This window comes from Salpingoeca rosetta (assembly GCF_000188695.1).
Source record: "Salpingoeca rosetta unplaced genomic scaffold supercont1.4, whole genome shotgun sequence".
NCBI lineage: Eukaryota > Choanoflagellata > Craspedida > Salpingoecidae > Salpingoeca > Salpingoeca rosetta.
In genome coordinates this window covers 1,660,960-1,680,696 of record NW_004754930.1, presented here as the reverse complement: position 1 = coordinate 1,680,696, position 19,737 = coordinate 1,660,960, and the positions used below count along the sequence as shown (strand labels likewise).

General features: G+C 55.5%; 8 protein-coding genes across 8 annotated transcripts; 2 read left to right on the top strand and 6 right to left on the bottom strand.

The window, feature by feature from the left end:
- Positions 1 to 4: 4 nt before the first annotated feature.
- On the bottom strand, positions 5 to 2,631 carry PTSG_01436 (uncharacterized protein). The gene is made up of 7 exons (XM_004997354.1): positions 2,419 to 2,631; positions 1,898 to 2,025; positions 1,595 to 1,614; positions 1,256 to 1,315; positions 959 to 1,055; positions 713 to 758; positions 5 to 379 (listed from the first exon to the last, which is right to left on the bottom strand). The coding sequence occupies exons 1-7, from the start codon at positions 2,613 to 2,615 to the stop codon at positions 115 to 117; spliced, it is 813 nt and encodes a 270-aa protein (XP_004997411.1). The 5' UTR covers positions 2,616 to 2,631; the 3' UTR covers positions 5 to 114.
- Positions 2,632 to 2,910: 279 nt separating this feature from the next.
- On the top strand, positions 2,911 to 3,391 carry PTSG_01435 (uncharacterized protein; the record flags this gene model as incomplete). Its single annotated transcript, XM_004997353.1, has 2 exons — positions 2,911 to 2,915; positions 3,127 to 3,391. The coding sequence occupies 2 exons, from the start codon at positions 2,911 to 2,913 to the stop codon at positions 3,389 to 3,391; spliced, it is 270 nt and encodes an 89-aa protein (XP_004997410.1).
- A 292-nt stretch (positions 3,392 to 3,683) lies between these two features.
- Positions 3,684 to 5,957, bottom strand: PTSG_01434 (ribosomal protein S14). The gene is made up of 6 exons (XM_004997352.1): positions 5,872 to 5,957; positions 5,086 to 5,119; positions 4,818 to 4,906; positions 4,560 to 4,614; positions 4,155 to 4,338; positions 3,684 to 3,942 (listed from the first exon to the last, which is right to left on the bottom strand). The coding sequence occupies exons 2-6, from the start codon at positions 5,116 to 5,118 to the stop codon at positions 3,875 to 3,877; spliced, it is 429 nt and encodes a 142-aa protein (XP_004997409.1). The 5' UTR covers position 5,119; positions 5,872 to 5,957; the 3' UTR covers positions 3,684 to 3,874.
- Positions 5,958 to 5,959: 2 nt separating this feature from the next.
- On the bottom strand, positions 5,960 to 6,885 carry PTSG_11729 (uncharacterized protein). The gene is made up of 4 exons (XM_004997351.1): positions 6,849 to 6,885; positions 6,658 to 6,739; positions 6,450 to 6,511; positions 5,960 to 6,239 (listed from the first exon to the last, which is right to left on the bottom strand). The coding sequence occupies exons 1-4, from the start codon at positions 6,867 to 6,869 to the stop codon at positions 6,117 to 6,119; spliced, it is 288 nt and encodes a 95-aa protein (XP_004997408.1). The 5' UTR covers positions 6,870 to 6,885; the 3' UTR covers positions 5,960 to 6,116.
- Positions 6,874 to 14,709, bottom strand: PTSG_11728 (uncharacterized protein). The gene is made up of 21 exons (XM_004997350.1): positions 14,480 to 14,709; positions 14,136 to 14,176; positions 13,775 to 13,892; positions 13,368 to 13,457; positions 13,057 to 13,121; positions 12,838 to 12,901; positions 12,436 to 12,553; positions 12,189 to 12,220; positions 11,994 to 12,034; positions 11,676 to 11,752; positions 11,320 to 11,409; positions 10,981 to 11,080; positions 10,440 to 10,760; positions 10,183 to 10,205; positions 9,880 to 9,936; positions 9,563 to 9,581; positions 9,368 to 9,413; positions 8,652 to 9,149; positions 8,263 to 8,374; positions 7,805 to 7,971; positions 6,874 to 7,362 (listed from the first exon to the last, which is right to left on the bottom strand). The coding sequence occupies exons 1-21, from the start codon at positions 14,543 to 14,545 to the stop codon at positions 7,015 to 7,017; spliced, it is 2,493 nt and encodes an 830-aa protein (XP_004997407.1). The 5' UTR covers positions 14,546 to 14,709; the 3' UTR covers positions 6,874 to 7,014.
- A 27-nt stretch (positions 14,710 to 14,736) lies between these two features.
- PTSG_01431 (uncharacterized protein) lies at positions 14,737 to 16,868 on the top strand. The gene is made up of 5 exons (XM_004997349.1): positions 14,737 to 15,139; positions 15,290 to 15,462; positions 15,636 to 15,768; positions 15,935 to 16,111; positions 16,586 to 16,868. Exons 1-5 carry the CDS (start codon positions 14,858 to 14,860, stop codon positions 16,712 to 16,714), a joined length of 894 nt encoding a protein of 297 aa, XP_004997406.1. The 5' UTR covers positions 14,737 to 14,857; the 3' UTR covers positions 16,715 to 16,868.
- Positions 16,797 to 18,870, bottom strand: PTSG_01430 (isochorismatase domain-containing protein 1). The gene is made up of 6 exons (XM_004997348.1): positions 18,639 to 18,870; positions 18,393 to 18,440; positions 18,145 to 18,154; positions 17,793 to 17,935; positions 17,464 to 17,580; positions 16,797 to 17,166 (listed from the first exon to the last, which is right to left on the bottom strand). The coding sequence occupies exons 1-6, from the start codon at positions 18,759 to 18,761 to the stop codon at positions 17,020 to 17,022; spliced, it is 588 nt and encodes a 195-aa protein (XP_004997405.1). The 5' UTR covers positions 18,762 to 18,870; the 3' UTR covers positions 16,797 to 17,019.
- A 377-nt stretch (positions 18,871 to 19,247) lies between these two features.
- Positions 19,248 to 19,706, bottom strand: PTSG_01429 (uncharacterized protein). The gene has a single exon (XM_004997347.1). The coding sequence runs from the start codon at positions 19,670 to 19,672 to the stop codon at positions 19,325 to 19,327; it is 348 nt and encodes a 115-aa protein (XP_004997404.1). The 5' UTR covers positions 19,673 to 19,706; the 3' UTR covers positions 19,248 to 19,324.
- Positions 19,707 to 19,737: the final 31 nt, after the last annotated feature.

Below are 19,737 nucleotides of genomic sequence, written 5' to 3'. Positions count from 1 at the left end.
GAAGCACGCTCGCTTGCATCGAGTACGCGGGAAAAACCCGAAGAGATGCACCACTGCACACGCGTCAATACTTGTCGCAGCCAATTGCACACACACACACACACACACACAGCGTCAAGATGTGCGCTGCAGCAAGAAGAGGTCCTGGTGGATGTCAAATGGGTGCAGCATGTGCACAATGGGCGGCAGCTGCCGTCTTCGTCGCTGCCGCGGCGTCTCCGCGTGCTGTTGTTGTTGTTGCTGCTGTCCAGCGGGTAACCTCTCCTGCCCGGGCTGGCCTTGCTGTGCTTGCTTCTTCTGGCTTGCGTCGTGCTTGTGCTTGTGTTTGTGTTTGTGTTTGCCGCCCGCGTCCTGGCGCTTGCGCGAACTCTGCTCCCACCTGTGTGGACACAGCACAACGGCACAGCGGGGAAAAGTGCAGTCATGCAGCAATGTAAGGAGAAGCGAAACAGAGAACAAGAGACAGACAATGGGGTGGGGCAACACAGCATAAACGCGCAACATCGACACAACAAACAAACACGCAAACAAAACAAACAAACAAACGCGCAAACAAACAAACCAACAATCGCACACACACACACACACACACACACACACACACACACACACACACACACACACACACACACACACACACACACACACACACACACACACACACACACACACACACGCACACACACGCACACACACAATGCACGAGACGCACAAGTGTGGGAACAGCTTCTTCGTCTCTGCGGTGGCTTGCATCAGTTCTATCGGCAAGCAAGGAGGAGCGACGATTACAATGGCGAGGCAAGATCAGGGCAGTCAGTAGCTGCAGCGAGACTGTCGTCACAAACAGGCAGCAGCAGAACAATAGCGGCCACCACCATGCGAGCGTTGACAATGACAACAATGCCGTGTGACGCGCAGGGGCATCAAGTCGCACGACGCCTGATGTCACTTCACGTACCTGGCTTCTGCTTGTCGAACAGGTACTGTAACACCGTGCTCTCTTGATCACGCTTGTACGCTTCGCACAGCTCTTCCTGCACAAGCCTCAGCTCCTCCTGCCACCATGACACCAGGCACGAAGAACATGGGTGCAGTGTGAGGACAGTGCGTGGGTGTGTTGGCAGCGCACACATGATGGCCTTTTGCAACGTATGCAACAAGAATGTGTGTGTGTGTGTGCGTGTGTGTGTGTGCGTGTGTGTGTGTGTGCGTGTGTGTGGGTGTGGGTGTGGGTGTGGGTGTGGCTGGGACGTGCCTCAAAGGTTCGCTGCGCTTCATCTTCAAGCGTAAAGCGTATCAGTTTTGCCGAGGCCAGCTGTGATGTATGTGTGTGTGTGTGTGTGTGTGTGTGTGTGTGTGTGTGTGTGTGTGTGTGTGTGTGTGTGTGTATGTGTGTGTGTGTGTATGGGTGTATGTGTATGTGTATGTGTGTGTGCGTGTGTGAATGTGTCAAAGGGTGGTCAGCGAATGATCCGCAGGAATACGTGCAAGGAGCATGAGTGCAAGGTGGAGGTGAATGGCTGGCTCCACAAACAAACAAACACACACCCCTCGACCCTGCACAACTCATGCTGTGCTCACAATCCACACCTACCGCTTTGTCCCGCCATTCGTCTAATCCATGTTTGGGAGACAAGGAAAACGTGTGTGAATTGTGTGAACATGTGGGTTTGCGGGGTTGAGTAGCAGGGAGACGGCTACTCGTGCAGCTGATCTGCAGGAAACATGCAACAACCCTCGACTTGCTCACATGAACAGCGTCAACCACAGCATGCGACCCATCTACGTACACATGCACACACATGCACACACATGCACACACATGCACACACATGCACATGCACACACATGCACACACGCGCGGGTGAGACAAAGGCAGTTGACAAGTACCACCAACCAAGCTTTCGTAGCTCCTCTGCTTCTTCCTTGTTGATGTCTTCCCACTCGCTGACCAATTCCGCATGCGTGCCACTCTCGACGGAGCGAAGTTCTGCCTCACACTCCTGTACCTCGAGCTTGTACCGTCTACAGCGATGACATGGTCACAGTCACACAGCGATTGAGGATGAGGTACCACAACGAATAAGAGTAATCCATTACACGATCCAGGTGTTGGATGATGGGGGGGGGGCTCAGGTGGACAGACGCGCAAGCGTGCTCCGTGATGCGTTGAAGCCCAACATGCCTAAATGACGCAACATGACACCCAGCACACACACACACACACACACACACACACACACACACACACACACACACACACACACACACACACACACACACACACACACACAGGTACAAGATTATAAACGAGCTCAAGGGAGGCGGTTATCCCAGCCGACCAACCGCCGACCAACCTACACGGGTACACATGCGCGCGCATACGCCGTTGCTGTTGCCACCCAAACACCAACTCACTCTGCTTTGAGGTGTTCAAACTCATGCAGCATGGCTGCTTCGTCTTGTGCCATGGTTCGGATTCGCAGATGCACCCGCACACCAACTATGAACCCAAGTGCTGCTTGCTTTGGCTCCCAAGTGAGGTGAGTCGTGCTGACGCGAGAACTTGGCTGCTGGCTTGCTTGGCGGGCGAACAACGTGGACTGCGTTGACATGAAACCAAGCAGGTGGTGAGTGGAGAGTGAACGGTTTGGCTGCTGCCCTTTTGCCTTTTTGAGTGTGCGGCACAAATTACGAATATCTTCCGCGAATAGTCGAGCCTTCATTTTGATTGCCAAGCAAGCCGAGAAGGAAGAGAGGAAAAAGAAGAGGAGGTTCGTGTGTTGTTGTGGTGGTGGTGTTTGTGATGTTTGGATGGGTGTGCGTGCGTGTGCATGTTTGGTGTTTGCGTTGCTCCCGTGCCTGCCTGCGCCATGAAAGCACTGGGGTGGTCTTGTAGTTGCGTTGTCCATGCTGTCCGTGTGTTCTTCTCACACTGCGCTCTCCCGCACTTGCCGATCGTTCAATTCTCCTCCTTCACCTCCTGGCCTTGTTGACCTCCCACGACACGCACACTCATCACGCACACCCTCTGACTGAGATTCCTCCTTGCCTTTGGCCATTCCGCTGCTGGCCGTCTTTCCTTGCTGACCCTTTTTTGTCTGCGCTCGTTCTTGCAACACCCAGAACCATGCTTGGAACCACGCTTGTGCGGGCCGCGAGAAGTGCGGCAAGGCCAAACGGCGCTGCGCTGGTTGCGCGGCGGTCCACAAGCGGCTTGTCTGGCCACGACCTGATTCCCCAGATGCCAAGCAAGGCCAGCGTTCTTGTGTTTGCAGGCATCACCGTTGTGCTTCCCACAGTGGTGTATGCCGGTGCCTCGGCGGCAAAGAACATTGTACAATACGTGGAAGACAACGACATCTGGAGGCCAGAGGAAGACGACGACTAGATGCCGCGTGTGTTTGACTGTTTGTGTGTGTGTGTGTGTGTGTTTGACTGTTTGTGTGTGTGTGTGTGTGTGTGTGTGTGTGTGTTTGACTGTTTGTGTGTGTGTTCACGTGTCTGTCTTGTCTGTGCGTGTGTTGACTCGCTCCATCCCCCCCCCCTCTCTCTATCTCTGCATTCCCAACAAACACCCCTTGTCCCCTTCCCCCACTCTACGCTCTGCTCGTGACAATCACAGACAAGTAAACGCTGCACTCAAATTAATGTGCGCAAGTTTTCAACCGCGAGGTTTCACCACAACCAGCACACACAGACACTCGAATACGTGGTCGGTTGTCCGTTGATGCACGTGTACTTGTGAGGGAGGGAACCGTCATGGCACACGTACATCTCAAGTAAAGGAGACAAACACATCATCACCAACGCCGCCACTCACACACCAAGAACTGGGGACCAAAAAGCCAAAATGTGTGCGTGCATGTGTGGTTTACAGACGGCGACCACGGCGACCACCCTTCTTCCTTGTGCTGTCGCTGGGGATGGGAGTGACATCCTCTGCCAATTGTTTGTTGATGGTATTGACGTGGTGGGTGGAGGTATGTGAGCCATGCGTTGCAAGGAGAAACAGGGACTCGGGGGACGAGCACGGAACGTGCACACCCTCACGCAACACGCAACAACACGCAACCCCACAGCAAGCTGCAGCAAACAACACACACACACGAATACACACACACAAACACACATACACCACAGTTTGAACGCACCAATACGGCCAATACGGAGACCAGAGCGGGCAAGGGCACGGAGCGCGGACTGCGCGCCGGGGCCAGGGGTCTTGGAGCGCACACCGCCGGTGGCGCGGAGCTTGATGTGAAGAGCGGTGATGCCGAGCTCCTTGCAGCGGGCAGCGGCGTCCTGGGCGGCAAGCATCGCAGCGTATGGCGACGACTGCATACACGCACGCAAGCACGCACACAAGCACATAAAAACGCAATGCAAAGATGAGAAAAAGGGGAAAGTAGGAGGGAATCGGCGGAGAGAAGTGCAGACGGGGAGGAAAGCAAACGAGAGCAGCGTGGTGCCACACGATGAAAACACACACACACGCACACGCCACGCACACACACACATGGAAAAAAGTGGCAGGTGACAATGAACTGGCGACGTACCTCATCGCGATCGGCCTTCACCTTCATACCGCCAGTCACACGAACCATGGTTTCCCTAAGCACGAGGACAAGAAGTCAAAGCGAAATGGTGAGATGTTGTCAGCTCCACAGGGCAGCATAAATACAGGATCGATCGAAGCACTACGATAACACGAAACAAACACAAAGACAAAGACAAGCAACGCACAAGGACAAGCACGTAGTAACAAATGGAGTCTTGTGATGTGATGTACAAGCATGAGGCGCCGCTTCACTCACTTTCCAGAAAGATCAGTCACATGAACGAAAGTGTCGTTGTAGGACGCAAAGATGTGTGCAACGCCAAAGACGAGCTCGCCATCCTTGACCTGATTGGAGCAAGCATGGGGGAGGGTGGTCGTGGTGAGTACGCGTGCGAAGCAAGGCGGCAATGGTGTGCGCGCGTTGGATGTGTGTGTGTGTGTGTGTGCGAGTGTGGAGATGAAGACAATCAGCACAGACGCAAACATGTAAGACACATTGCTTAAGGAGGTCATGCACAACTCACGTCGGGGCCAAGCTGAGGGGTCTCCTTGGACATCCTGCTCAACAATCAAACAACAAGGGTAGGAAGGGAGAGAGGGAGAGAAGAGGAAACACACAACAGCGGTGCAGTGCGTGTGTTGTGAGCTACAACAGTAGTGGGTAAAGGTGGAGGCAGTGTGTTGCAGCAGTGTTTTGTGGTGCTGGTGGCGGGTGTATCGTTCTTGCGATGGCATCCTCCTCCTCAATGTCAGGGCCATGCACGCCCGGGTGGATGGCCACACGCGCCACACGTCCACAAGTGCTGTTCTTGTCACGGCAATGTCGCCCAACTCGAGCACCAACACCACGCGGCGTTTGCATCGCGTCGTTTGCATCGCGTCGTGTCGTGTGGGCTGCTGTTGCTGCTGCTGAGTTGGCCTCACCACCACTGCTGCCACAACGCACGCACTCGCAACACTGGTGTTGATGATGCGAGTGGGAGTGACGTTGGCGGCTCGGCCGGTGTTCTGTTGCTTCGGCTTGCAAGCGGTATGCATGGCTGCTGCCCAAGCTTCAACATCACGTGCGCCACAACCAACACAAACGAGCACGAGTGGGGTGTTCGTTCGTTGTTCCTGGATCATGCTGCTTCACACGCTGCCGTCGCTGCTCAGCGAAGATGCGCGCCTTCATCAACACCTCACACACACGCGCGCACACACGTGCACGCACATACACACACATACACATACGCGCGCGCATGTACACTCAATGCCACCACAGGCCTCACTCGCCCAGTCTCATCCGCCACCACGCTCATATCGCTCACCTGGCTGTCTGTGTGTGCGGTGGAAGGGGAAGGAACACGCGACGCAGAGAAAAAGGCACAGACCATCCGCCAGGCGTGAAATTTACGGTGCTAAAATCACTCTTTATTTCACGGGTCAGGAACATCGCAGGAAGATATCAACAACAGTCTACTATCAAAGTCAAAATTGGCAGTCAACGTCAAAATTGCCCTTGAAGAGGAAGGACAAGAGCAGACGAGCAGCGGGTTGGCGGAGAGGCATCATGTCAGCGTGAGGTGGAGCTGCTGCTGTTGCGGCTGCTCCCATTGGCAGTGGTGGTGTTGCCCTGGCTTGCGCTTGTCTCTGTCGTGGCAGCAGCCATCACGTTTTCAATGTACTGGGTCAATTGCTGCAGCATGTGCGTAGCACATGGCATGGGATAGTGGAGATGTGCGTGCATGCGGTTGATGTGATGTGAGTGCGTGTGCGACTGCGATGGAAGGAAGAAGGAGGAAATGTTGCGCAGGGCAATTGAGAGAGGGAACACAGGAAAGACGACAGCGCAAAGGACCGTAGCTCATGCTGGACACGAGTACAACTCCCTTGCACATGCACGCACCTGGTTCTGTTGCTTGAGGCCAACGTTCTCCTCCCGAACTTCGTCCACCCGCTCAGAGAGCGCTACACAAACACACACAAAAAAAAAAATAGAAACGAGAAGATGAATCGAAGTTCCAAGATCACACCAATCATGTCGTGCGCTCACAAGTTTCCATGCAGGCTCCATCCACACATGATCACCAACGCACACATGCGCTCGAACGCACCGTCCAATGCTGTTTGCAAGCCGAGTACCTCCTCAATCAACGCAGCCCGCTCAGCACCCCTTTGTTCTCCTTCTCCTTGCGCCTGTACGCGGATGGGCATGAGCATGGGCATGAGCATGGGCATGAGCGTGGGCATGAGCGTGGGCATGAGCGTGGGTGCTTTGGGGTGGGGGGGTGCCACAAAAACACACCTTGTTGTGCTGGTCTGCCATAGCCGTTGTTGTAGAAGTTTAATGCAAAACATAAACAATGTTCGGCGAACAACAACAACAACAGCAACAACACTTCTTCTTGCTCAGCCACAAACTCATCATCACACCGACAACACACCACACAACACGGCTGCGGGCCTGGTGATTAAGCAGCAGAGGAGGAGGATGCAGGAGGGAAAGAGCCAATGGCAATGCGGCGGGAGGTGCTTGGGTGAACACCAGTGATGTAGCACTGATCAATGTCGGGGTAGATGCAGCCATCAACGACCAAGCACAGCTTCGGCTTTCCGCGCGACGGCTTGCACAGCACGGCCTCTGCGTCCACGTCCAGGTTGCCTTCCAGCTCCTTCTTGGTCATCAGCCGCTTGATCTTCTGCTTGGGCGGGCCACGTGTCACGTGAAGCTTCAGCCGCCCGTGCTTCGGCTGCTCCGCCGTAAACGGGTCCTGAATACGTTCTATCACCACTGCCTTGATCGTCCCTTTGACCCCAGTCTGTGTGTGTGTGTGTGTATGCGTGTGTGCATATGTGTGCGCATGTGTGTGTGTGTGCATGTGTGTGTGCGTGCGTGTTAGGATGTGTGTGTGTGTTAGTGTGTGTGTGTGTGCATGCGTGTGTGTGTGTGTTAGTGTGTGTGTGTGTGTGTATGTGTGTGTGTGCATGTGTGTGTTAGGGTGTGTATGTGTATGTGTGTGTGCGTGCGTGTTAGGATGTGTGTGTGTTAGTGTGTGTGTGTGTGCATGCGTGTGTGTGTGTGCATATGTGTGTGTGCATGTTTGAGTGTGTGAGGGTGGATGTGTGTGTGCGTATGATTTTGAGACGAAAGGCTGTCGCCACCTGCAACTCATCCAACGCGCACCTCCCCACCCCACTGCATTCCACTCCCCTTCACTCAACCTCCCCCCCCCCCAATACCCCAACCCAAGCAAAGCGCACCATGTTTGCGTCCTCCCGCTCCCGCGGCACGGGCTTGAAGTCGAGCTCAATGTCGAGATCATCGCGCGGCGTGGAGGAGGAGAGGTCCGTATCGGATGGATCGCCCAGTCCAAATTGCACCCGCGACAGAAACACAAGCGACTCCGAGCCCTCCTTGTCCGTTTGAACTGGTGATGAGAACGCAGCATGAAGCGTGGGCACAATGTCATGCGATGGGGCATGTGAGTGAGTGACATACAGCGAAGAGACGAAACGGAAGGTGTGGCAACACGATCAAGCACAATTAGAACAGGCGTGCGGGCAACGCATTCTGATCTTCATACAGCCAGACACACACGCACACACTTACTCACACATGACCCGCACTCACACTCACACTCACACACACTCACTCTCACTCTCACACTCACACTCACACTCACACACACACGTGCACCGCTTGCATGCGTCATGCAGACCTTGGACCTGCCCGGCCTCGAAGGAGAGCGGGCGGGTGGCGGTGGTGATGTACGTCTTGAGCCGCTGCAGCACCTGGTCTTGGCTCGCCGCCTCCACAGAGTAGTGCGACAACTGCACAGCATCAGTGACACACAGGCCAGCGCAACACACACACACACAGGCCAGCGCAACACACACACACACACAAAGGCGTGTGGCAACAACAAGTTTCATCATGAGACACTGATGCGCACCCGGTTCAACAGATATCCACAACAAGCGCACAAACATACACGGGCCACGCATACACTGCATACAATATTCGCACCCGATATACCACAGTACACATACACACGTTGCCCCCCCCCCCTCCACCCCCCTTTCACTTCCTTTCACCCCACCGCCGTACCAGCATGTGCCAGTCGTCGCCACCAAAGCGGAGCTGGTATTCGCTGTCGACAGCAGCGATGCGCCGGCACAGGTGGTCCTGCTTGTCCGACGGCACAACGCGGAACGAGGGCGGGCACCTGGCGCGCGTCGTGGTGCTCACCATCGCATCCAGTAGCCGCGCAATTGCCGTGCCGTCGGTGACCACGACGCATGTGAATGCCGGCTGCAGGCCCGTGCGCACGCCCGATCGCGCCTCCCGGTCCTTGGCCATGCTCTCCGCTGTCGACAGCAGCGTCGTGATGCAAGCCCGCGCCCTGGATGGATCGTCCGGCAGCACAATGGCCTCCGTCGCCGTTCCGCGCTCTGTCAGCGCGTGGTGCAGCGGGTGGGAGGATGACTGCACCAGCGCCGTGTACATGCGGTCAGATGCGCACCCAACCACAACGCAGTCCGGGTTTCGCTCCAGCGCAGCGGAAATTTCGTCCGGCGCCGTCGCAACGAGGCCAGCAGGCGGCGGCTGGTGTGGGCCGGGGGGGGTTCATGATGGTGGTGGCAGTATTGAAGTGAATAGAGGAGGGAGAACAGCAAAGGCAAACAGGGCAGGAAAGGAGAACAAGGAAGCAGTCACGCGTGTGCAGTGTTTGGCATGCGCATGCTCGGCTTCTCATGCATGTGTGTGCGTGTGTGTGTGTGTGTGTGTGTGTGTGTGTGTGTGTGTGTGTGTGTGTGTCGCACCAGGTCGCTGCGGGAGACGCGCGGCGATGTGGAGAGACCCTGATGCCTGCAAGCATGGCATGGCGTGAACGTTGAGGATGCAGCAGTGGAGCATGGCAAGTTGTGGTCAACGCACCACGCACAGGGGCACATGACAAAGAGGGGTGATACAGAGGTGCAAACACGTCAAACACACACGCGTCATGCCACACTGACCTGGGCGGTGACGCGTACTCTGCACAGAATAGCAGAACATCAGCAACGACACGATGGAGACAGCACGCAGGTGTTGTGGTGAGAAGAGCGGCAATAACAGCAACGGAACCCTAAACCGCATACACACATACACACGCACATGCACATATACACACGCACACAGACACACGAACAGACCAGCTCTCAGAGCATTTGGAAAAAGAGGTTGGAATTTGCCCAAACGGCACGAGCGATGCAAGCGACGCAAGCGACGCGAATGACATAAATGACACAAGGGCAGGGGAGCATGGACGACGACACGGGTGCTGTCCACTGACGTCGGGTGAGGCTGCCCGCGCGGAAGAGCTGCTGCGCTCGCGTGGGCGATTCCGCTGCTGAACACATGACAGCGGGGTGGGGGAGAGGAGGCGGCATATGCACACGACGACAGGTGCACATACACATACACACAGACGCGCGCGCACAGAGATGCGCACACACACACACATGCAAACATGTACACATGAACCATATGAAAAGGAGAGCGCGTGGGGAGGGCAAACCTTCGGCAGGTCAGTGCACAGGTGCATACATGCATGTTAGCAAGCAATCGTGCATGGCAGAGCAACACAGAGACGTACCATCCTTCTCTGATTTGTTGCGGCTGCACATGGAACAACAGATACAGAGAGGAGCAGAGACGTGAGCTGGCGTCAGCCGAAATCAACCAAACAGGGTCCCCACAAACAACCAAGCCACTGAGAGCACATGTACTTTCGGCGACACGCTCACACACACACGCACACACGCACACACGCACACATGCACACACGCACACATGCACACACACACACACACACATGCTCACACGTTCACATGCATGCACACACGCACACACCTCCTGCCCGGGGTCCTGGGTGCATGCTGGGCGGGTGCGGCGGGGCTGCGCTGGCCAAACGGCAGCGAAAACGCAGCGGCAACAGACCGCCCGGTGTGCTGTGGCTGTTGCTGCTGTGTCTGTGGCTGTTGCGGCTCTTGTTGCTGTTGCTGCTGCGGCTCTTGGTGTTGTTGTTGCTGCTGCTGTGCATGGCTCGTGTACCCGATACCGAGGCCGTGTGCATGGCCGAGGCTGTGGCGGTGGTGCGCGCCGGTCGCTGCTGCCGGCGCGCCCGCACGTCGCCCTGTTCGCGGGCCGTAGAACGGCGCAAGATACGGCAGGCTATGGGCAGCAAGAAACGGAAGGAGGAAGCAGTGAGGGATGTGGTCGAGAACAGTGAGTTGCCAACAGAGTGTGTGAGACTGTGTGTGTGACTGTGTGTGTATGTGTGCATGTGTGCATGTGTATGAGTCTGTGTGTGACTGTATGTGTGTGTGTGTGTGCAAGAGTGTCTTGTCTGTAAGAGTGTGGACAAGGGTGCATGTGTGTGCTGCGAGCTGACTTTGTGACGGGGACGTCGTCTGTGTCTGATTCGTCGCTGTAGAGCGATGCGACCTCGGATCCCATGCGCAGCATCTCCAGCAGCGCAATCTCGTCAAGCTCTGTACACACACACACACACATGCACACACATGCACACACATGCACACACATGCACACACATGCACACACATGCACACACATGCACACACATGCGCGCACGAGCACACGGCAGGAATGAGCCTGTGCCATTGTGCAACAGCAGCACAAACACCGCAACACACCACTAGCAGCAGCAGCCACACATGCTCCTTCTTCTACAGGAGCCACAACAGGCGCGTGCACTTCCACATGCCGGCACCTTCAGCCTCGTCGTCGTCGTCATCATCATCCTCATCCTCGGTGCCGGGCTGTTGGCCCTCGGGCGGATGCGCCCGATTGCGCCGTCGCCCTGTCACCATGCACATCACGGCGGTGGTGGTGATGTTGGTGGTGGTGGTTGTTGATGATGTTGGTTATTGGTGGTGATGGTGGTGATGTTGTTGATGTTGGTTGTTGATGTTGTTGGTTATTGGTGGTGATGGCCGACGGGCAATCGCAAGTAAGAATGGAGAATGGAGTGGCGAGAAGCGAGACGAGCAAAGCAAAGAACGGAGCACATGGTGGCATGGGCGGTGGAGGAATGCATTGGCTCATGTGGTGTCTGCGTCCGCGTACGTTTGAGTTTGGAGAGCAGCATCGGATCGTGAATCATGCGCGCCATGAACTTGCGCAGCTGGCCGATGGGCTTTCGCCTGAACACACACGCACACACGCACACGCCAAAAACACACACACGCACACACCGAGGCACGAGTTACAAAAGCTGTCATCAGCAAGACACCACCACGTGTACTGTCTGTGTGTACTGTCTGTCTGTGTGTGTGTGTGTGTGCACTTTGTGTGTGGGGGGGGGGGGTATGGGCGTGGGATGGAGGGTGTGTGTGTGTGTGTGTGTGTGTGTGGGATGGTGGGTGGGTGAGTGGGTGTTCTCACTGCGGGCGGCGTGCGCGGTCCTCGTCCTCAATGTCGCTCGCCTGTACAAATGTCAGCACAGAGCAATGAACAGATCACGACACGATGGTGAGGGTGATGGCCGTGAATGGTGAACGTATGCGTGCTTCGATCTGTACACCAACAACCCTCAACAAGTTCACATGGACACATGCCACCAGAGTGGTGGGGCGCGACCTCGAGAGAATCGTCCGAATCAGCGCCATCATCTGCGCAAATGCGATCAAACCGACACAGATCACAGTCATGAGCGAGATGCACACACAACCACAACACACACACAAAAAAAAAAAAAACACAAACACACACACACGCAGAACAGGCTCCGGTCGCAGAACACAAACGCATACCACCAACACATGCACACTTTTCACGGCTGCGGGTGCAGGAGCAAGTGCGAGAAGGCAGGCATCAATGGGGATACCCTGTGTGGTTTTCCCTTCGATGGATGTGGTGACAGCACGCTCAATGCCAAGCACGCCAATGACCCGCCCTTCCTTATCCACCATCTCCACCTGCCCGCTGAAGTCGTGCTGCAGAACCTGCCGCCGACAGCCGAGATGTTTCGTGTGTGTGTGCGTGGGTGGGTGCGTGGGTGGGTGTGTGCGTGGGTGTGTGCGTGGGTGGGTGTGTGGGTGGGTGTGTGCGTGTGTGCGTGGGTGCGTGTGTGCGTGGGTGTGTGCGTGGGTGTGTGTGCGTGTGTGTGTGTGTGTGTGTGAGCATCTTGGTAGCGATTACATGACGTTCAAGAGAGAGAGAGAGAGAGAGAAAGAGCAAGACATGCCAGTTGTTTGAACGTGTGCGTGTGCGTGTGTTGAATGCTCACTTGTGACAGGTTGATGGTGCTGGTACCGAGTGTCTTGTAGCCTTTGATGGGCCGGTGCTTGTACCTGTCGTCATCCAAGTCACATGCACACATGCACACATATGCCCACACAAACCCGTGAGCACTATACTTCACGCGCACGCGCACATGCCAACACAAACATGTACACGCATTGCACACACAACAGGTCAAAGCAGCAGTGTTCATTTCACAACGCACCGCTTTCGGCGCTGGATGCTGATGGTCACGATGTTGCTCAGGTCATTCTTCAAGCAGTGAGCATACTGCGCATGCGGCAACAGGGCGATGGCAAATGGGTGGGCACTCACATCAGCATCACGCAGACAAGGAACCACACAAACGCATCGACAAGCACGCACACACACACACACACACACATAAGCAACATGCACACACACACACACACAAACAAACAAACAAACAAATGTGCTGGCATGCACACCACCACCGCAAGCAACAGCAGCAACAGCAGCAACAGCAGCAGCAGCAGCAGCAGCAGCAGCACTCACGGGGAGAGTGAAGGAGAGATGGACAGCGGTATCAAGTCTGTTGTCGGCATCCAGATCAAGCTCGCTCGAGCGAAGCACGCGCCGCGAACTCTGCCACGATTGTACACACACGCACACACACACGCACACACACACACACACACACACACACACACACACACACACACACACACACACACACACACAATGGGTGAGTTAGAAATGGGCCGCGGTGCGTGTGATCAGAGATGAATGCAAGGATGAGTGCGCAACACTGGTCTACACCACACTGCCCCAACGCCATGCATGGCACCACATCGCATAGTCACACAAAACAGCGAACCGGCCCCTTGTTCTCAAACACAAGCACAGGAGAGCGCGTACAACAGCAGCGACACTGGCACTTCAAACAGGCACAGCGATGGCACCTCAGCAGACACAGCAACGACGATGGAGCGGGTTGGGAACTTGAGGATCTCCTGGCGAGTGCTGTCCACATCAATTGGCTGCAACAGCTTGATGTGGTCAATCTTCAGCAACAGCTCCCTGACCCACGAGTGTGTGTGTGTGTATGTGTGTGTGTGTGTGTGTGTGTGTGTGTGTGTGTGTGTGTGTGTGTGTGTGTATGTGTGTGTGTGTGCACGGCAGTCACCGATGAGATGGGGATGGCGATGGAAGTCATGGTAATGATTGTGCCGAAGAGTGACACAGAGCAAAACCAATCACATTCATGCTTTCTTTCTTTCTTTCTTTCATGCTTTCTTTCTTTCTTTCTGTCATCGCGTGTACCTTGGAACCCAGCCTGGATTCAGCCGGTTGCTGACCTCCCACTGACAGGAGGGTAAAGACGCGAAGCAACCCGCGGGCAAAGCAACACGCGCAGACAAGATCGAGGTGAGCTGGAGAAGGCTGGTGTTCACACACACACACACACACAGCAGAGCGGTAGCCGGTCAGGTTGAAGCACAAATGGAGCCAAGGCACGCTGGCACTTCCCACACAGCACTCCAACCAAGCCACAACAAGAACCACACAAACACAACGGAAACCAAAGCACGCGAACCACACCAACACGCGCCAGGCACAGACACAACCACATACACATACACACGCACGCACACGCATTGCCTTACAGAAGCAAAGTAGTTCATGGGCAGAGAGGCAGACTGTGGACCGCCTCCACGATCCGTGTTTGACATGATGTCGAGGGGGTTGTACGCAGTGGCCAAAGTCGACGACAAACAGCACAGACGAAAACCCAAACAAACTTTGTCGCTGGTTGAGCCAGGTGCAGTGTGGATGAACGTTGAATGGATGCGCGACAACAGCTTCTTGTTGATCAAAGCTGGCAAGCAAAGTTGTGACGATTTGCGAATGATGCGCATCAACATTCGGCAGTCGGACGGAACCAAGAAACAACACACCACCACACCACCACGCTCACTCTTTGCTTTCTTCCCCACCCCACTATTGCGCTCTGTTCACATGCAGCCACCTGCCCCTCGCTGATCATGGAGGCAAGCGGCAGTGAAGCTGCGGTAGAAGTGGCGTCTACTGCGAACAATGGCAGCGGTAACAACAACAGCAGCCGCAACAGCCCGCGTGCGGATGGTCAACAAAGCCCGATTCTAGTTCGACAAGCAGGCGCGTGGGTCGAGTATCACGACGCAAACGGCATTCCGTTCTTCTTCAACAACAACACAAAGGCATCGACCTGGGAGCGCCCAAGAGACCTCGAGCAGCCACCCTCCCTCTGCCCGCTCTGTGGCGCAGGCTACAAGGAACAGTACCAGGTGCTCACACGTGTATGTGGAAGGAGGGGCTTTAAGGCATAGGTTTGACGGCACGACACTGTGTGCGTGTGCGTGTGTGTGTGTGCTTGATGTGATTTGACTCAAATCCACCCTGGTCACACCCCACACGTCCCTCTGCCCGTTCTGCAGATGCTGGCACACATGGACGAGTGCCGCAAAGGCAAGCGCAAGAGCAACCAACAACAACAACAACAACAACAACAACAACAACAACAACAACAACAACAACAACAACAACAACAACAACAACAACAACAACAACAACTACAAGAGGGCACCGCTGCGTCGTATGAGCAGCTGAGGTACGCTGGCTCGTTTATCCTGCCAAGCCGTACCAGCCCTAACCCTCACGAACACACATACATACTCAGCTGTCCATCTTTGTCACACGGCTTGCCTGCCACCCGGCTACACACCAAACTAACAATGCTCACGGGCGTGCTCCCGCTCACACTGGCCCGCCGTCCACCTTCAGGTCTCTGCTCGTTGCGATGCACGCGCCGGCCTGGCGACAGACGAAGCAGCAGCTGGCCCGTCTCTCTGCAGCAGAACTCGACGCCTTTCCTCTTGTCGACTATGCACGCACCACCATTGAATATCGCAAGCGTGTATGTTCAAGCAATCCCTGTCTGTTTGCCTGTCCATGTGTGTGCGTGTGAATACAACTTCGCGCTGCGCCGCTGCTCGCCTTGCGTCGCCCTTTCGACAGATATGCGGGCTCACCACCACCACCACCACCACCACTACCGCGTGCAACTGCCATGCTGCCCGCAGCTCGTGGAGCAGGAGGAAGAGGAACACGCGGCAGAGGAGCAGCGATTGCGCACGCGTCTGAACGGTCTTCAGGCAACAGAGACGGTCGCCCTGTCGTGTGCAGCCATGAACACGTGCGTCTTCAGCGAAATGGAGTGGCTCTGCATCATGGAGGAGGCCCTCGAGGACACACACGCGGTCAGCGCAGCTGTCCTTTGCTTCGTGCTTCGTGCTTTGTTGTGTGTGTGTGTGTGTGCGTGTCTGTCTGTCTGTGTGTGGTGTGTCTGTGCATGTGTGTCTGTCTGTCTGTGTCTGTGTGTCTGTCTGTCTCTGTCTATGTCTGTGTGTCTGTGTCTGTCTGTTTGTGTCTATGTCTGTGTGTCTGTCTCTGTCTGTGTCTGTCTGTGTCTGTGTGTCTGTGTCTGTCTGTGTCTGTGTGTCTGTCTGTTTGTGTCTATGTCTGTGTGTCTGTCCGTCTGTCTGTTTGTGTCTATGTCTGTGTGTCTGTCCGTCTGTCTGTCTGTGTCTATGTCTGTCTGTCTGTGTCTGTGTGTCTGTCTGTTTGTGTCTATGTCCGTCTGTCTGTCTGTGTCTGTCTGTCTGTCTGTCTCTGTCTGTGCCTGTGTGCGTCCTCACCACTGTCACCCAATACCATGCGTTTTGAATGTGCAGACGGGCGGCGTTGCGTCCGTTGTCGAGCTGGTGCGACGGATACAGCGACAAGCGCAGCAACAACAACAACAACAGCAGCAACAGTATGGAGATGTGCCGGAAAAGCGGGCGAAGGTGGACATGCACTGATGACCGTGGTGGTAGTGGTGGTGGTGGTGATTTGGACGATGCGACAGCTGATGCGACATGTTTCCTTCCAGCTTTGAGGTGATGATTGATGATGCACTTGTACTTGATTGCGAGAACGTGTACGCGAATGCGGGTTTGATTAAAGGAACAGCAATTGAAAGCATCAGTGACAGCTGCACTGTGCACGATGCACATGCATGTGAGATGGTGGTAGGAACCACGTGCGGTTGTGTGTGTGTGTGTGTGTGTGTGTGTGTGTGTGTGTGTGTGTGTGTGTGTGTGTGTGTGTGTGTGTGCTGGCGAAATCAGCGACCAGAGAGGAGGCCAGAGTCTGGGGACAGGTCCATGATGAGCTTCTGGATCTCCTTGAAGTGCTGGTTGCGGCTGTCCCCCATGAGCTGGAAGAGAATGGACTCGCACGTGGTGATGTGCGCCCCGGCATGACGCATGCGCTGGGAAATGGTTAAGATGGTGGTGGTGGTGGTGGTGGTGGTGGTGGTGTAAGATGGAGGAAAGGGAGGATGCGAGAAGACGACGAGGTGCAGAATGGCAAGAAGAGCTAGCATTCACATGCACACGCACACGCACACGCATACACGAAAACACACACGCGCCCAACACATCCACACACACACACACACACATCCACACACACACACACACACATGCACACACACATGCACACACACACAAACACACATGCACACACACATGCACACACACAAACACACATGCACACACACACACACCTCGATGGCGAACATGCGGTCAACCATGTTGCGGGACGAGACGCCGTCCGCGACGACGTGGACAGAGTAGCCCTTGTCGAGCAGATCAAGCGCTGTCTGCAGGATGCACACGTGCGTCTGACCACCGCGGCGTGCGAAGAGTGCTGTCGTGAGAGAGGGGATGGACACTGGGGCAGAAAGCGTGTTTGCACCTGGTGGTGGCATGACAACACGAGCTTGCAACAACTAACACACGCGTACGCACACAACCACGCACAACATTATTGCACGCACGCACACACATGCACGCACACACATGCACGCACACACACACGTACAACCACGCACACCTCGATGCCGAAGAGGACAATGTTGTTGCGCTCGGGCTCCTTCTCCATATCCTTGACAACCTCGTCAATGACCATGCTGAACTTGGTCTTGGGGTACGCGAGGCCTTCTGGGATGTTCAGCTCTGGCACTGTGGCGCCAAGGGCTGCACACCGATAGAGAGACAGGCAGACAGAGGGAGAGAGACAGACAGTGTGTGCATGTGTATGTGTGCGTATGTGTGTGTGAACAACACGAGTTGAGTTGAGTGGTTGCAGCTTCTTCCATATCGTTCGCCCCATCTTGTGGAGAGAGCAGCACAAACACGGCCAAACAGATCCATGTGATACGGAGGCACACAGAACCTGCACGTACCCTTGGGATACTGCATCCCGCCAATGCCCAGGGTGGGAAACAACGCAAACGTTGGAGCGTCGTCGTGAGACGTGCGTGATGGACTGAGCGGATCAACATCACCAATGTGTGGCACAACAACAACGAGCCCACAAGAGCACTCACTCATAGTCCCGCACAGCCCAGCCACTCACAGCCACTCACAGCCATTCACAGCCACTCACAGCCACTCACAGCCACTCACAGCCGCACGAGTTGACCCTCCTTACCTGCTCCGTCACCGTCAGCGGGATGTTCATGATCCGCGACGCCTCCACCTGCCAAACACAACAACAGGCAGGAGCACACATGCATCACAGCACGCACTCTGGCAGTACCACTGGTCACACACACACACACACATGCACACACACACACACACACACACACACACACACATACACACACACACACACACACACACACACACACACACACACACACACACACACACACAAGAGCAACACTTCACTGACCAGGCGGCGGTTGACTTCGAGGATGGCTGGGAAGTGACAGATGGTGCTTTGGAACTTGGTCTGCATGTCACACAGGAAGAACCTGGCCGTGTCTGCCACGACCTTGCCCACTCGGTTCGCCATCTTGCTGCTGCTGGTCTCTGTCGGAGTCGCTACAGGCGCAGTTGTCTTGGCTCGCTTGTGCGCAGGCGTCGTTGTTGGCGGGTTGTTGTGTGAGTGATTGTTGTTTGTTGTGTGTTTCCAACTTTGACCCTTCCCTCCCTCTCAACCCCCCCCCCCTTCTTGCTTCTTCGCCAACGCCACCCACATGTTCTTGTTCTTTCGATTGGCAGCAACCAGCTTGGCTGTGTGGTCGCATCGTGTACTTGGCGCGCGGCTGACAGCATCAGGGAAGAACGATGAAGGTGCACAGATAGTAACGCATTCACACAAGAGAAGAAGCAATTGAAGCAGACGCGTGGGCTTGATCGAACACACACTCCTCACCACCAACGCCAAGATAGGCAACGCACCGCAACGCACCGCAAGCAAGCAAGAGGCATTTGTAGCCCGACTCGCTAATATCACACACAAGCAAACACACACGAACACACGCAGACACACGAACACACACGAACACACACGAACACACACAAACACACACAAACACACACGAACACACATACGCAAACGCACACAAGCCCGCCTCATGGCGTGTCTGTGGCGGCCCAGGGATCGCTGCCGAGCCACGAGCGCGTGGTGACGGTGGCTGGCAGCTGCAGCGCCTTGCACGCCGCCGCCGCCGTCAACCCAAGATCATACACAAGGAAGTCCCGCAGGAACGTGCGCAGGTGCGTCTCGTTCCACATGATGCCAGCCGTTGGCGCGGGCGGGCGGCACGCCAGTGGCAGCAGCGGGTTGGAGCGCCCAAACCGCGTCACCCAGAACAGACGCGTGGTGATGCTGCGTGCGCCAAGCTGGCCAGAGAGCAGCTCGTGCTTGTCCTGCGCCATCTGCCTGCACGAGGCAAGGAACTGCCGTGTCTCCGGCGTCATGTCTTCCAGCGTGGGTGACGCACCTGCCTCTGCGGATGATGATGATGATGATGATGATGATGACG

Coding starts and splice junctions, on each gene's coding strand:
- PTSG_01434 (XM_004997352.1), bottom strand. CDS start 5,118: ATGTCCAAGGAGACCCCTCAGCTTGGCCCCGAC. Junction 4,907..5,085: donor CCCCTCAGCTTGGCCCCGAC/GTGAGTTGTGCA, acceptor TGCTCCAATCAG/GTCAAGGATGGCGAGCTCGT. Junction 4,615..4,817: donor GTGACTGATCTTTCTGGAAA/GTGAGTGAAGCG, acceptor CCTCGTGCTTAG/GGAAACCATGGTTCGTGTGA.
- PTSG_11728 (XM_004997350.1), bottom strand. CDS start 14,545: ATGTCAAACACGGATCGTGGAGGCGGTCCACAGTCTGCCTCTCTGCCC. Junction 11,753..11,993: donor GACCGCGCACGCCGCCCGCA/GTGAGAACACCC, acceptor GTGTGTGTTCAG/GCGAAAGCCCATCGGCCAGC. Junction 8,375..8,651: donor GCGACGACTGGCACATGCTG/GTACGGCGGTGG, acceptor GATGCTGTGCAG/TTGTCGCACTACTCTGTGGA.
- PTSG_01430 (XM_004997348.1), bottom strand. CDS start 18,761: ATGGCGAACCGAGTGGGCAAGGTCGTGGCAGACACGGCCAGGTTCTTC. Junction 18,441..18,638: donor TCGAAGTCAACCGCCGCCTG/GTCAGTGAAGTG, acceptor TGTGTTTGGCAG/GTGGAGGCGTCGCGGATCAT. Junction 17,581..17,792: donor TTGTCCTCTTCGGCATCGAG/GTGTGCGTGGTT, acceptor CGCGGTGGTCAG/ACGCACGTGTGCATCCTGCA.
- PTSG_11729 (XM_004997351.1), bottom strand. CDS start 6,869: ATGGCAGACCAGCACAACAAG. Junction 6,740..6,848: donor TGGCAGACCAGCACAACAAG/GTGTGTTTTTGT, acceptor ATCCGCGTACAG/GCGCAAGGAGAAGGAGAACA. Junction 6,512..6,657: donor CTTGCAAACAGCATTGGACG/GTGCGTTCGAGC, acceptor GTGTTTGTGTAG/CGCTCTCTGAGCGGGTGGAC.
- PTSG_01431 (XM_004997349.1), top strand. CDS start 14,858: ATGGAGGCAAGCGGCAGTGAAGCTGCGGTAGAAGTGGCGTCTACTGCG. Junction 15,140..15,289: donor GCTACAAGGAACAGTACCAG/GTGCTCACACGT, acceptor CCCGTTCTGCAG/ATGCTGGCACACATGGACGA. Junction 15,769..15,934: donor CCATTGAATATCGCAAGCGT/GTATGTTCAAGC, acceptor TGCTGCCCGCAG/CTCGTGGAGCAGGAGGAAGA.
- PTSG_01429 (XM_004997347.1), bottom strand. CDS start 19,672: ATGACGCCGGAGACACGGCAGTTCCTTGCCTCGTGCAGGCAGATGGCG.
- PTSG_01436 (XM_004997354.1), bottom strand. CDS start 2,615: ATGTCAACGCAGTCCACGTTGTTCGCCCGCCAAGCAAGCCAGCAGCCA. Junction 1,316..1,594: donor ACGAATGGCGGGACAAAGCG/GTAGGTGTGGAT, acceptor CATACATCACAG/CTGGCCTCGGCAAAACTGAT. Junction 380..712: donor AAGAAGCTGTTCCCACACTT/GTGCGTCTCGTG, acceptor GTGTCCACACAG/GTGGGAGCAGAGTTCGCGCA.